The 14,577-nt window shown below is 59.2% G+C and overlaps 1 protein-coding gene across 1 annotated transcript; it reads right to left on the bottom strand.

Moving 5' to 3' along the window:
• Positions 1-2,422: 2,422 nt before the first annotated feature.
• On the bottom strand, positions 2,423-9,210 carry TNNI1 (troponin I1, slow skeletal type). Its single transcript, XM_069459541.1, is given in 6 exon segments — positions 2,423-2,530; positions 3,571-3,747; positions 4,795-4,884; positions 5,637-5,768; positions 6,343-6,384; positions 9,196-9,210. Coding segments are annotated over 6 exon segments (564 nt in total).
• Between the last annotated feature and the right edge of the window lie 5,367 nt (positions 9,211-14,577).

The raw sequence follows: 14,577 nt of genomic DNA, 5'->3' as shown, positions 1-14,577 counted from the left end.
AGAGGGCTGCTTCCCTAACGCCCCCCGAGCTGCTGGGTCCCACTGCTGGGTCCCACTGAGCAGCCCTGGGCGCCAGGCCGTGCCCAGGGAGTAGCTGGCACTGCACCTGGCACCAGCTTCTGGAGTGTGTGGCAGGCAACACTCGGGACACGAGGGCAGAATGGGGACTCGGTAGGGCGGGTGGAAGGGGGGGCGGCTCAGACAGCTCAGCCTCTCCTGGGACCGGTGCTGGATGGTCAAAAAGCCAAAAGGCCCCAGTCTGGGACTGGTCACTTCCTTTGCAGACGTAGCTCAGGAGTCACCATGACACTGCCCTGAAAAGTCAGGCTCCGCTCTGGGCCAGAACTTTCGTCTCTGTCACAGGAGCCACTCTGCTCAGTGTGGGCGGAGAGGGGCTGCCCCGCCCCCCATGGCACCCCAGCAGGCTTCGCATCGGGATGGCTGTGGGATGCAGAAAAGACCTGACCCAGGAAAGACCACTGGCTGCCCCCCGCCTTGGGGAAAGACTCAGTCCTGGGTGATATGACCAGCGCGGGAGTGTGACAGGGACATCGTGGGCGGAGGGACGGAGGTGGACAGAGCAGAGGCGGGACGGACCGGAGCGCACAGGGGACGGAGCCACCTGGTGGCCGGGCTTGGAACTGCAAGGTGTCCCTCCCAGCCCTCCTCCTGCCCTCAACCAGCAGGGCCAGGTGAGGGGCCGAAAGCGCCCTGACCTCTTAGCCCAGAAGGGTCAGGTCCACGCAGCGGGCACCAGGAAGAGGTGACCCAGGTTTGCAGAGGAAGGAGAGTATGAAACCAGGCAGGGGAAGCTGCTCTGAATAGAGAGGCCCCTCTTGAGGGACGGAGGGAGACTGGTGAGAGTCGGGGTCTGTTTTAGAGGGCTTTGGTGATCGGAGCATCTGGGAGTGAGGCTGTGCTGTGTGACCCCACTGGGATGGGCGGAAGGGGACCCCGGGGCACCTGGGAAGCAGCTGCCAGTTCCTTGGCCCTCCACTCGGACCCTGGGCTCCCGTGGACAGGGTGCCTGGAGCCCAGCACAGCGCTCCCCCGCAAACCCGGCCTTCCCTCCCTTCTGAGCACTCAGCCAGAGCTGCAGACATGACCAGGACGCTGGGTTTTTAATGGAGCAGTGGCGATGCCTGCGGACACTCTACCTGGCATGGACGCAGTGAAGGGCCTTGGCAGGGGGCTGGAGGAAGGACGCCCTCACCGCCGCCTCCTCCTCTGCTTGTTATAGCACAGGGTGGCGGGAATCCCACTCTGCCTGGGGGAGGGCTTCAGACACTGCGTTTCTCCCCTCTCTGGTGCGCCTGTTGGATCCCAGCTCCAGAGGAGGGTGAGCAGGCTGGAGGGCAGAGGTGGGGTGGGGAGGGCTGCTCCGGACCTGGACGTGGTGCAGGGAGGTGGGCGAGCCGGGCTGGAGGGGGAAGCACGGAGTGGGAGCCCAGAGCGCAGCGCAGCAAGCTTGCCTGCAGGGACACAGAGGTGGAAGCCGTCGGTTCCAGCGACCTGTGTGCAGTTTAGGAGCCCTTGACTCACCTACAGCGCACGCGGTCCCCAGGGCTTGTCACCCCTGCACACCTGGGCAGCATCATCAGCCAAGGGGCTCCCACAAAGCTCATTCCCACCTCTACGCTTCCGTCACACCATCAGCTGTCCCAACCCGCCCTTTCCTTCACCTGATGACACTGGCCCATGACTGCCTCACAGAGCGCCTGCTCTCCGAAAAGCCTTCTGGGACTGGCGCTATCGGGTAGACCCTGCACTATCGCACGTGCTCCCAGCACCTCCGCGGGGTGGGGGGAGGGGGGTTATGGGGCCGGATTTGCCCGCATTGCCCACTGTCTCCGGCTATCTCCTCAGAGGGCGGGAAGTCTTGTCTTCGCCAAATGGTAGCTCCCTGGGAGCAGGGACTGGGTGCTGGGTACTTTGCAGGGTGTACGATTAAGGACATGGTCGGGAAGTATTTTGAATAACTTAGGTTTTCAGAAAGTCAGAGCAGGAGGGACCCCAGGGATCATCTGATCCAGCGGTTCCCAAACTCTGCGTGCATCAGGATCCCCGAGAGTGCTGGCCCCACCCCAGAGCTTCCAATCCAGGGAGTCTGGGGCGAGGGCCGACCACTGGCACCCCGGGTGCTGCAGGTGCTGCCGGTCCCAGGACGGCACTTGGAGAACCGCTGACCTGATACGAACCCAATTTCATAGATGAAGGGAACAAAAATGGCCCCAAAGTAGAAATGACACGTGCCCAGGGTACCATAGCGCTGGCGGGGCTGAGCCCAGGAGAGCTGACTCGTGCTCTGCTCCCTGTCCCACCCTGGGTGCAACTCCCAGCCCTTATCCCGGTGTCCCTAGTCATCCCTTAGACTCTGCTGGGCCCCAGAGGAGAAGGAGAAGGAGCTGGTCTCTGGGTACCTCTACTGTGAGGTCGGAGACTTGGCGGCATCGAACATCTTCTTCCGGCCTTCCATCCCGGACATGGCCTCCACGTTCTTCCTCCAGTCGCCCACCTCCACGGGCCGCTCCTGTGGGCGGTCGCACACGCGTCAGCACCGACCCGGCCGGCGGGGCGGCCAGACCCCCAGCTCAGGAGAAATCAGCCTCCTCGGAAATATAGGAAATCCCAACACCACCCTTCCCCTAGCTGGAGGGTCCCAGGACGCAGCCACACAGGTGGACACAGGCCACGCTGAGGTGCCACAGGAAGGAGGAAGCATGTGGGTTGGGGGTTCTGGGTGACAGTGGCAGGATTATGGGGCCAGTTCCCACCCCAATGTACCATAGCCCACCCTTTCCTCACGGCCCCACGCCCCCCTCCTGCTCTGACACTCTGCAGCTAGAGGCCACCTCTTCCAAGAAGATGTCACCTATTAATTTGGCTATTTTCCTTTTTTTTTTTTTTTTTGTAGAGATGGGGTCTCACTATGTTGCCCAGGCTGGTCTCAAACTCCCCACCTCGTGTGATCCTCCCACCTCAGCCTCCCAAAGTGCTGGGATGACAGGCATGAGCCACGGCGCCCAGCCTCATTTTCCATCTGGTCAGCACAGTGCCTGGCTCATCTCCTCTCCTTATGAAGCTTCCTGGGCCAGACACTACATTCCTGTCCTCACTGCTCCTTAAGGGCCTGTTAATTCTGAGCACAGAGACTGTGAGTTCAACCAACTTTGGGTGATTTGATGCTGAGTGGTTGAGCTCAGTTCTCTAATCTCTGTGCTCGTGATGAAGCGCTGTCTTCTTTCCCCGCAATGACGGGGCAGCCATCTTTCCCCGTTACCCTAAATGTCCACATTCTCTTCATGCTGGGTGCAAGATTCTTAATTTACTCCTTGGTCTGCCTTTCTTTGTGTCCCAGTTTCTCCTCCTCAGGTTGGAGCAGCCTGAGGGAAGGGAGCAAGTCTTCTTTCTTCCCACACTGGTCTCCCAGAGGGTTCTAGAAGGTTCTGTCTGACAGGCTGACTGGCCTCCCACAGGAGCTCTCGGACCTGCCTGAGGCTGTGTGAGGGCCTGACTCGGGGGGAAGGCTGGTAGGGCAGGGGTGGAAGGTTCTGAGGAGAGGGGCCTCACCTTCTCCGTGTCTTCCTTCTTCACAGACTTGAGGTTGGCCCTCAGATCCATGGACACCTTGTGCTTGGAGCCCAGCAGGGCCCGGAGCATGGCGTCAGCCGAGACGCGGACCCGGCGCAGGGGCGGGCGCTTGAACTTCCCACGGAGGTCCATGACCTTCAGCTTCAGGTCCTTAATCTGCAGGTGAGAAGGGGCCAAGGCGCACTGTGGGGGGGCTGGCCACAGGGCTCCCTGCCCGAGGGCCGCAGACTGCTCGGTTCCAGCCAGAGCCGCACTCTGAAGTCCCCAGCCTCGAGGCTGGACCCACTGGGACTGAAACCCACCGATTCCTTTGCTAGTAGCCCCGACACATCTGTGGACCGGTGCATGAACGAGTGGACAAAGAAAGCTCATTAGCCAGCGCTGGGGCCTTGGGTGACAGGGCGGCCCACCGCGCCCAGACGCGAGTGGCTGCTGCCAGGGACGGGGGCCACCTCCTTTCCTTCCACAGCCTCGTGCCTGCTCCCAACTTGTCCCTCCCCAGCGAGCCTCGAAGCAGCTCTCAGCCTTGGCTCAGCAGGCTGGGTAAACCCGCAGGTTCTGGACCTCGCAGGGATTTCCAGGGTGTGGTCTCTGGGGAGAATTCTCGGAGCTTGGTGACCGCCCCCTCATCACTCCTGGCGGGCAGAAGTGGGAAGGAGGGAAGTGGCTTGTGCCCCTGCCCTGCCCCACCCCGCCATGTCCCACAGCAGCAGGGTCTGCGTGGCGCTGGTGCCCCCACACCCCGTGCCGAGGGAGCACTGAGCACCGGTCCTGGGACCACCACTGTGTGACCTGGGCCAAGCTCCTGGTCACTCTGAGCCTCTGTGTTCTCCTCTGCAAGGAGCAGAGAACAGCCTCTCCTGCGTCCTCGTCCTGGGCGTGTGGGGAGCATCAAAGGGTGTCGGGCACATGAAAGCGTCCCAGAGGCAGGATGTCATTAACAAGCAGGTGATTTGCTGTGTGGGTGACTAAAGAGGGTGGCTTCTGTCGGGCTGAGGAGGCCACATGGCAGGTGGGGAGGAGGTTTGTGCTTATTCTCTCTGGCCATCACCAGCCCTACAGGGCCAGGGTGGGGACACCAAAGCTTCCTGCTAAGTGGCCACCTCCCAGGGCCTGCGGAAGGAGGGGGCCTCCCACCGCTGCCGCATCCTTGCCCAGCCCACCTGCCAGCCCCGCCAGGCCGTGCCCCGCCCTCAGACTCACCTCCCTGGTGTTGTGCAGGCATTTGGCCTCGATGTCGTACCGCTCCTCGTCCACCACCTCCACCTTGGCGTGCAGCTCCCGGCACAGGTCCTGGGGCAGGCGGGTGGAGAGGAAGAGGAGAGCCCTGGGTCTCTAGCCTCCCTTTCTGCCACCAGGCCCAGTGCCCTTGACCCTGTCCCAGCCCCTTCGCCAGCCTGGGCTCTGGCGAGGAGCTGACAAATGCTTCCACGCTGGGGCTCAGGACGGTGGCTGTGCATAGGGGACAACCTCTCCTCTCCTTTCTGTATGCACGAGTTTGCTTTAAAAATGGTTTTCTTACGATAAAGGGCATATAAGTCAATCGCAGGCCTTTTGAAAACTATGTATTAAACATAAGTAATAAAATAAAAATAACTAGTGTTGCTACCACCTGGAGATAATTGGTGACATTTTTCTGTATTTCCTTCCAGTCTCTTTTCTTTGCAATTGGCTACCAGCATTCTAAAACACTGAAGACTAAACTGGAGAGGAAGGATGGGCAAGTCTTTGGACAAATGGAGCTTCCCGAGTCCTGGCCACCTCTGTGCTCCATGCCCCACACTGGCTGATGTGCAGCCGGGTCCCTGGCTCTCGGCCCACCCCAGCAAGTCACTTTGTCCCTCTGAGGCTCACTTCCCACCCCTGTGGGGTGGGATCTAGCATCACCACCTGACAGGCGGCTGGGAAGAGGAAGTGAGACCCTGTAAGGGATGAGCACCTTTAAGTTCCAGAGCCTTGAGCTGGTGTTCACGCAGGCTTCCACCTCCTGGTCCCTGGGGCCACACACACGGAGCCCCCTGCCCAGCCCAGCCTGCCAGGCTCACCTGCAGGGCGCTGAGGGACAGCCCGCGAGTCTGCAGTGTGGGGATGCGCTCGGCCAGGTAACGCGATTTCTCAGCCTCGCGCTCCTCGTTCTCCTGCTCCCAGCATTCCTTGGCCTTGGCCAGCATCAGGCTCTGGACAGGACAAACCCGCTGAGCCAGGGCCCGGGCCCTCGAGTGTCCCACCCGCATCAGGGAAGGTGGGGACAGCCCCAGGTTGGGCCAGTCTGAGACCGCGGTACAGCGTGGAGGTGCGTGCGGTGGCTGTGGGCAGGCGGCGTGGGAGGAGACACCGAGTCCCTGCACACGGCATCCTCGGGCCCTGGAGCTTGTTTGTCCCTCACAGTCTTCCTCTCACCCACGTTTTGTCTGTTTGGGCCCACAGAGCTCCAGAGAGAGAAACATGTACCAAAATAAAGCAAGTCCCTCTGCCCCACTAGTAGCTTCCTACTCAGAAGCTGGTCCCTACCTCCCCTCAGGACCCCAGGCGGGTGCCAGGGTCCATAGTTTGAGGTTCCCACCCACTGACCCCCCCGAGCCTGGCCCTGACTCCAGTGATGGCCAGGCTCTCTCTGCCTCCTCCTCCTCCTCCTCCTCGCTCTGACCTCCTTCCTTTCGCCCTCCCATAACCCCTTACCCCCCTCAGGGTCTGCACTGCTGCCCCTCCCTCTCCCACTGGATGTCCCCTGCGTCCAGCCCCCGGCCTCACCTTCAGCAGGAGTTTGCGGGAGGCGGTGATCTTGGGTTTTCTCTGAGGGTGAGAAACGGGAGACAGGTGGTGAGGTGGAACCTGCAGAACTGGATTTCTGGTCCAAGCCAAGAAAAATGCCACCTGGGGTTCACCATCATTACTCACAAACCTCTGCTCGCTTTTTGGTCCCTTAAAAGCTCATCTTGTGATTTAACCCTTCCAATTCAGAGAATGCTGCAGTCAGCTCCTTGACCAGGGGCTGAAGCCCTCACTTCCCATTCTGGCTCTGCTGCTACTGGAATCTTATGTGACACTGGGCCACATGGCTCCAGGGGCACCTCCTTCCTCCTCTGTACATAAGGGTACTACCACCCACCTTGCTTAGTTCGCAGAGTTACCACAGACAAAATGAGATCATGGATGTGCAAATCATTTGAAAAGCATGAAAGAAATGTATGTTTTAGTACTCTGGGGAGAATATAGCAAATACCCTGATGATCTGTCATGCTGGAGAAATAAGCTGTGCATTTCCCAGATAAATGAAGCATATCTATGTAGACCTCAAAACTTTTTAAATGTTGACACTGCCCATATAAATCTTTGTAAGATATCAAAATGCTGTTTCCTTTTCTTATCAAAAAAACTAGTTGGCCAGGCACGGTGGCTCATACCTGCAATCCTAGCACTCTGGGAGGCCAAGGCGGGAGGATTGCTTGAGGTCAGGAGTTCGAGACCAGCCTGAGCAAGAGCAAGACCCCATTTATACAAAAAAATAGAAAAATTAGCCAGGTGTGGTGGCATGAGCCTGTAGTCCCAGTTACTCAGGAGGCTGAGGCAGGAGGATTCCCTGAGCCCAGGAGTTTGAGGTTGCTGTGAGCTATGATGATGCCACTGCACTCTAGCCAGGGTGACAGGGTGAGACTCTGTCTCAAAAAAAAAAAAAAAATACTAGACATATTCTTGCTGACTAGATATGTTCTAACAAGTCTTAGTAAGTCCTAGCCCCATGTCCGTGGTCCCTCGGGGGTGAGGAAGGTGAGTGGGGCTGCTCAGTCCCTAACTAACGAGACTGCAACACCTCCGAGCACTTGTGTCTCCTCTGGGCCATAGGTTGTTGCTTCTCAGTGCCGCTAGCGAACTTCCTACCTATTTCTAACGTGCCGTGAGCTGGGGGAGCACAGCTCTAGGTTGTTATTCTAGTGTGTAAAGTAGAAGTGATCAGGTTCTGAGGAGCAGTTTTCGTGAGAGAAAACAAATGAGTTTTGGTACATGAAATGTGTGATTTCTAAGCTGACGGTTCACAGTGGGTTGTTTGTCTTCTCTCCTAAAGCCTAGATTTTTACTACGTCAGATATGTGTTCTTTCAAGAGAAATGGCCTGTTACCGTAGCCATTCCCACTGTGGTTTACACGCGGTGATGACCCATGGCAAACGTTTCATTGCGGTCCTGATTCCCCGACATTTGGTGAGCTGATGGCCACATGTGCCCACCAATCAGTGGGCACTCACTTTAAGACGAGCCTCAGCAAAACTCAGAAATTCATATGACTGTTGAAAAATAGCATGTTCCCTTCTCACCGAGACTCTCTCTTCCAAATGTCCCCTCCATCAGCACTGCTGACTCCCACCTTGCCACCCCTGAGCCTCAGCCCCGTCCCTGCAGTCCCCATCCCTAGTCTGTGCACAGGCTGTGTTCTCTGCAGCCTGAATACTGCATAGAATGGCCAGGTTCAAGGTTATCTAAGACCTGGGAGGATCTGAGGCCGTCTGTTCGCTCCTCCCTCAGCATTGGGCCATCAGGGTGGACTAGGGTGGACTAACCCAGTGACTGTCCCCTTACCCTTCAAATATGGCTTTGCACAGGATCAGCTCGGTGAGGACCTGGTTGGTCCCCCCAGGACTGGACGAGCTGTCAAAGCAGGCGAGGGAGAACTTGTGCTCAGCAGGGGTGTACAGTCACCCCCAGCTCTGCTGCAGTCCCGGCCCCAGGACCACCCTCAGTGACACTGTGCACAGGGGCTGCAACTCCCTGGACGCTAGGAAGCCCCACAACCAGAATCTTCCCCCAGTGTTTCTATCTCCTGGGAAATTGCTCAGCCACTGAGCACCCTCCACCCGTCAGGCCCCAACCCAAGCTCTCTCCTCTCTTCGGAGCTCCCCCCTCCACTCGTCTGAAGAGTTAACTAGGACAGAGACACCCAAATATCACTCACCTCGCTTCAGGCATCCATCACGGGAGGGACGGGGGAAGAGCAGAACACAGAGTGAGTGTGAGCGGCGTGTATTCTATACGCACAGCAGAACCATGCAGACCAGCTTGGGGGAGGAGGGGGCAGGTGACAACAGTGTAACCAAAAGAAATCAGGCAGCAGGCAGGGGGACCAGTTGGAGGGTTCCAGCAAAGTAGAATAAAAATCCAACAGCCCTTTGGGCTACGGGACGTTCTTATTGGGAGGTACTGGTCGTGGTGAGTTGGGCAGGAGTGGTGGAAGGTCAGGGAAGCCCCAAGGTGGGGTTCCAGTGACGTCAAAGTGTCCACCCTGGGCTGGTGGGTGAATTCCCAAAGCTTTGCGTCCTACGGGGCCAGGGTTAAATCATGCAATTCATCTGAGCAGTGCAGACAGGCAAGCTTTGAAGCCCAGGCCAAAAAGGCCTTCCCAGGGCACCCTGGGGGTGCAAGTTCTGCCCAAAGGCTGGGAGGACACATGGAGACACTGAGGAAGCCATCGAGTGCTGGTCGAGGCACTCGGGACTGTCCCTGTTTTGGCATCTGGTCTCCTGGGGAGCTGAACAAACGGTGCCTCAGCTACGGGGCTGAAGTCTGCAGCACAGGTACTTGCCTGCCTGCAGCCCCAGAGGAGGCGAGACTACTTACACTTCCGGCATGGTGGCGGCGGGGTGGCTCCTAGAAGGCACAGAGGAAGCACCAGTGAGGAAGAGCTGAAATTCCCGCCCCCGCCCAGCCGGGCCCCACCTGGCTAGAGGGTCAGACCGCAGGAAGAGGAAATCAGAACGGATTCCAGCAAGTCAGGATGGCACAGGGACGTAGGGCAGGGGTCAGCAAACGACAGCCCACAGACCCACCTGGCCCCCGGCCCGCTTTTGCCTAAAGGGTTATAAAATAAAGAAGAATATGGGACAGAAACCTTATGTGGCCTGCGAAGCCTAAAACATTTACTATTTGGCCCTTTCTGGTAGAGCTTGCCGACCCCATGGGGAACAGAGTGGGGTCCATGGGAAGCGCGTTTGCAGCGTGAGGGCAGAGCTCACTCACGAGGGCCGTGAGCGACAAGCTGTTCGGCCTCATCCTGCGGGTGACGGGTGGTCACGGAAGGGCTTGGGGGAGAAGACCTGGAAGGGGAATGGGGCGCAGTACATGGTGGGTACAGGCAGCCGCCACGGGGCACAGCTCCAGGGCGCCATGCACGCGGAGGGCAGTGTGACCGGCACCCCTGGGCAGGCCAGCGGGCAGGCCCTGGGTGGGGAGGCAGTTCCGCCAGGACACAGGGCAAATGCTGTGTTCCACTCAGGTCTATGCTGCCCTCTCTGGGAGGGTTTTCCTCTCTGCAAAAGGGGGGTTAGATCGGTGGTTTTCCACTTAGTATTTAGCTCTTGAATCCTTTGTTCAAACCAAATCACACTTGGAAGCAAAACAAATCCAATCAATAAGAGCAAATGGCCTTGGCGGAAGGGGGTTACCATGGAGCCCATGGTCCTCTGTGAGGACACTCGGCCATGAGGCACAGTTGGAAGCCCCCTGACCGGGTGGTCCCTGGGTCCCAGGCCAAGAAAGGGGTCTGCGAAGCTACAGAGGTGTTCCCAAGTCAGGCCTGACTCCCCATCTTGCCTGGGCACAGAGCATTCCAATAGGTGGGGGGCGGGGGGTTGTGCAGAAGCTCAGGGGAAGGAAGGAGCCAACGGGGTGGGGGGGCCAGGCAGGACAGGACCCTGAGCTAGGCGGTGCAGTGAGGGGCGGGAGGAGCCGGTGGGGGATGGGCAGGCACCGAGCTCAAGGTCAGGAGTTTGCACTTGGTTCAGGAACCCGGTTCAGAGCAGGGGAGTGCGGAATGTAAAGCGCCTACCAAGAATTTCATTCCAGAGCCACCCCTTGCTCTGCCCTGATCTCTCCTTTCCCTTTGTGCCTATGAAGCGTCCTCCTGGCCCCGGTGAACAGGGCTTTGGCCACCTCTCCTGAGTCTCCTACTTGTCACAAAGCCTTCTGGGTCTCCACCTCTGCCTGTGCCGCCCGGGGAGAGTGAGGCTGGGGTGGAGGAGGTGGAGGAGCGTGACCCCAGAGTCTCAGCTGTCAGCCAGGGGCACCATCCACAAATTCCCGAGATGCTCGGCTGCAATTAGATCGTACAGGGCAGCTGCTTATTCTGAGGTCTCTGCTTCTCCAAAGACTCTGAGGAAGCCCAAAAGAAACACTAGCTGATGGAGAACCACCCCCACGCCTGTCTGTCCCTCGTCACCCTCCAGGAATGCCGTCTCCAGAGGGCACAGGGTCTCGGCCAAGCAGGTCTCGTGTCCGTCTCCCTGGGATGTGCCTCGTTCTTGGTGGGCATCTGGCCATGGTCACGCCTCCTCCTCTCCCTCAGAGAGCCCGCTGTCACCAGGGTGGGGCCCCATCCTCAGGGGCCAGTCTACGCCCCTGCCAAGCTCCAGGGCCTGCCCCAGCCTGCCCCGCTGACAAATGCCAGACCAAGGGGTCCCACGCCAGGCAAGAGGCCCCAGCCCGTGCTCTGACACCCACCAGACGGGACCCCTGACAGGCCCTGTGGAAGACAAGCGGGGACCTGATAAGAAGTCAGGATACAGATAGCAGCCAAGGAGGCCTGGAGGGCCCGGATTCTGTGTCCCCGACAAGCAGCAAGCAAGGAGATAATCAGAAAATCCGCAACTGCAGGGAGGGAGTGAAGAATCTCTGTTGGTTGGCGCAGAGCTGGGCTTTCCCTCCCCTGAGGCTCTGCGGGGTGGAAAGGACGGTCCACTAGACTATGCGGTTGAGATTGTGTGCATAAATACGTGAGTAAGTGACGTGTGAGAGAGAGAATGTGTATGTGTGTGTGTGTGTGTGTGCGCACGTATGTGTGTGCGTGTGTGCAGGGGAAGGAACTGATCTCTCTGCACACCTAATAATCAAGCGCACAAATACCTAGTTAGGCTCATGTTCTTCCCCCTGCTCCCCACCTCCTGACCTTGGACCCCAGTTCAAGGGCGCCCCTGTCCTCTCTGACTGCTAACAAAGCTATGCTCCCAATCCTGCGGCTGTGGGCTGTCTGCCACCCGCCACACCCCATCTGGGGAACGGCAGAGCCTCATCTCAGAACCGCCGTGGGCCTGAGACTCCCAAACCTGGTGGCAGCTGCTACCTTTAGCCCCCCTGCCCCCAGTCGGAGACCACCAGCACCCCCCCCCACCCGCAGCCAGGGATCGCACGGTAGATGTTGCCCCGGCTTGTGCATTACAGGCTCTCGTGGCCCGATCCAAAGTGCTGCCATCCCCCGAGGGGACCCCCAACACCTGCTTCTACTCCTCAGGCCGGGAGTGGTCAAAGGGGTTGGCCCCGGGCCAAGCCGAGCTGGCAGTCTGCCCTCCCCTGCGCTTGTCCTCCTGTGCAGACGATGAGCAGAGGGAGCCAGGAATGTCCCTCGAAGACAAAGAACAAGGGAGCAAGATGGTTTCCTTGGTCAGCGGGGGGCTCGGGTCCTGCCTGCCAGAGCGCCTTCCTTCTCCTCTGCTGCAGGCATTGCTGGTTCTGATTGCTCACCGGGCTCTTCCTAAACTTCCCAGTGCAGCCCCTGCCCCGGCTCTCCGATCCCCAGTACTGCCCCTGTCCCCTGGGCTCTCTCCCTCCCGCCACCTGCTGGGCATCCAGTGTGAGAACAGAATCCAGTAGGCTCTGCCCTGGGGCTCCTGCTGGAGAATTCTGCTCCTGGCTCACAGCCCCCAAACGGCCAGGAAAAGTGTTCACCTCTCACGATGGTTTTGCAGAAGGAAAGATACCACTCTATGGGACAAATCGCCGTGGGGACAGTTTAGGACTGTTCTACGGACATAGCGATTGTGCAGGCAGGAAGTATCTCCTTCCACCTCCAAGACCTCGCTTTCTCCTTAAACCAAAGCCCCAGGTTCTCCGCCTGGGTTCAACCGAGGCCCGAAGTCCTGGGCTGCAGACACTTACCTTGTTCAGTCCTTGTGGAGCTGGGCTGCCGGTGACTCGCTGTAGGCTGCAGACTGTGAGGGGCAGAGCCGGGGGGAGGCTATGAAAACTGCGGCCGGCAGCAACTGGCCGGTAAAAATAGAACAGAGCCGCTGCCCCCTCCCCCTGCCCCTCCTCCCACCACCCCCTCCCACCGCACGCACCCCTCGCAGGGCAGATGCACACCGCAGTGCACACGCAGGCACACGGGCTCAGAGACGTGTGTACACGGCTCAGGAGCACACACCGAGCCTGTGCACACAGAGGCCACCAACTTAGTGAAACCACCACCCACCTAGGGAGACGCAAGCCACAGAATGGGAGAGATGGAAGCCAGGCCAGCCCTGGGGTCTGGAGGGGCAGAGGTGGGACTGTGGAGAGGGAGGGCAGGGGCTACAGTGAGGGGCACCAGGAGGCCTGGAGGGGCCAGCAGTGGCTGGGGGAAGGGGACTGTCGTGCTGACACTGTATCGCTTACAAGGAAATGTGGAAACCAGGCCCCTGAGCCCATGCTCCAAAAGCCCAGGAGGCCTAAGCACTCAGTGTGAGGGATTTTCCGTGGCTCTGGCGCACAGAAGACGCCTGGGGGGGGGACGCAAATAGTGCTGCAGGAGGACTCCAGCGAGTGTTCCCGGGGCAGGGCTGAAGCAGAGGCAGCAGGGCCCACCTTTGTGCCCGCGGAGGCCCGAGGGTCTGCAGGTGCTCTGTGTCTCCTCCATGCGTGCTTCCCAGAATCCCGGTTTCCCGGGTTCCATGCAGCTCCCGAGTCCCACGGCTGGAACTCAGAGAGACTAAGTCACCTCTCCCCTGCCCTAACCTTCGTCTTGGCCGGGACCCGACAGATCCTGGGGGATGGGTGTCGCAGGGGCTGCACCTGTTCGTGGGTATTTTTAGGGTGGCTGATGAACACATAATACCCAACCTATAGTCAGAGAAAGACAATGCCTGCTATGTTAATCCTGAGGCTATTATAGTCGGTCCTCTCATGGGCCAGCGCCCCAGGCTGGGGCAGGACGGGCAGGACACTGACCCCTCTCAGAGTTCACAGAGAGGCCTGGCAAGCAGCAGGAGGCTAGGGAGCCCCAGTCATGCCCCCCGTTTGCAGGGGGAGAGAGTGAGTGGGCAGCAGTGCCCTAGGGGAGACACCCCAGCACCCACAGCAGGGGAGGCCCTGCCCTCTGGACACTGGCATTCCACTGCCTGACAGGCTGCTCCACCTCTGTTCTCCTCAGGTCAGCTGTAAGAAGTGACCATGGAGGAAGGACAGGCGAGGGAGTTATGAGGGCCGGGGGCGTAAGATCCCAAGCGGAGGGGCAGGGATGGAAATTAAAGGCAGGCACCGGCCAGAAGGAGCAGCTGGGAATCACAGGAAGAATTGGGGGGCTTGGGGGAATGTGCCTTTTGGAGTTTGTTGCATTGGCTTGTTATGCACTTATAATTTACGCAATAACCTTTTATGAGACCTTGATATACTCGATACATGAATTGTCTGCACTAATTATTGAAGAGAAAAAGTAAAGGGAACAGACTGACAAACAGAAGAGCAAAGGAGAGTTAAGACAAGCCTAGGAAGGGGGTGACCAGATGTCCACAGCCAGCCCACCCAGGGCACCCTCCCCTCTGCAGGAACCAGGAAGACTTGTGGACTCTGAGGGTCTTGGAATGTTATTCATCCTCAGACTCTGTTGGGCAGAGTGGGGCTGGGACCCCTCGTCCCAGGTCCCAGTGTCCCGACTCCGTCCCCACCGTCCCTCCACACCAGCTGGAGGTGCCCGGGCTCCAGCCGCCTCCCTCAGACCCCCCCTGACCTGAGCCCAGTTCACACACTGACTTCCGTGGGGTCTCTCTCTCTCTCCTGCTGTCCGCTCCAAGGTGGCCTTCAAAAATGAGACTGTCCTGCCCCACTGTCCTTGCGCCTGCCCAGTCTTCCTTCACGTGTGGAGCGGGCGCAGAGGCCGCTCTCCGGCGGGAGGCTGCCCACACCCGCTGGGAGTCTCGGCGCTGTGGCCCCGCGTGCTGCCCTGACTGAGTGCGCCCCTGCAGCCGGCCTCC

The sequence above is a fragment of the Eulemur rufifrons genome, chromosome 27, assembly GCF_041146395.1.
Source record: "Eulemur rufifrons isolate Redbay chromosome 27, OSU_ERuf_1, whole genome shotgun sequence".
Classification (NCBI taxonomy): domain Eukaryota; kingdom Metazoa; phylum Chordata; class Mammalia; order Primates; family Lemuridae; genus Eulemur; species Eulemur rufifrons.
This window is presented reverse-complemented; position numbering and strand designations above follow the sequence as displayed.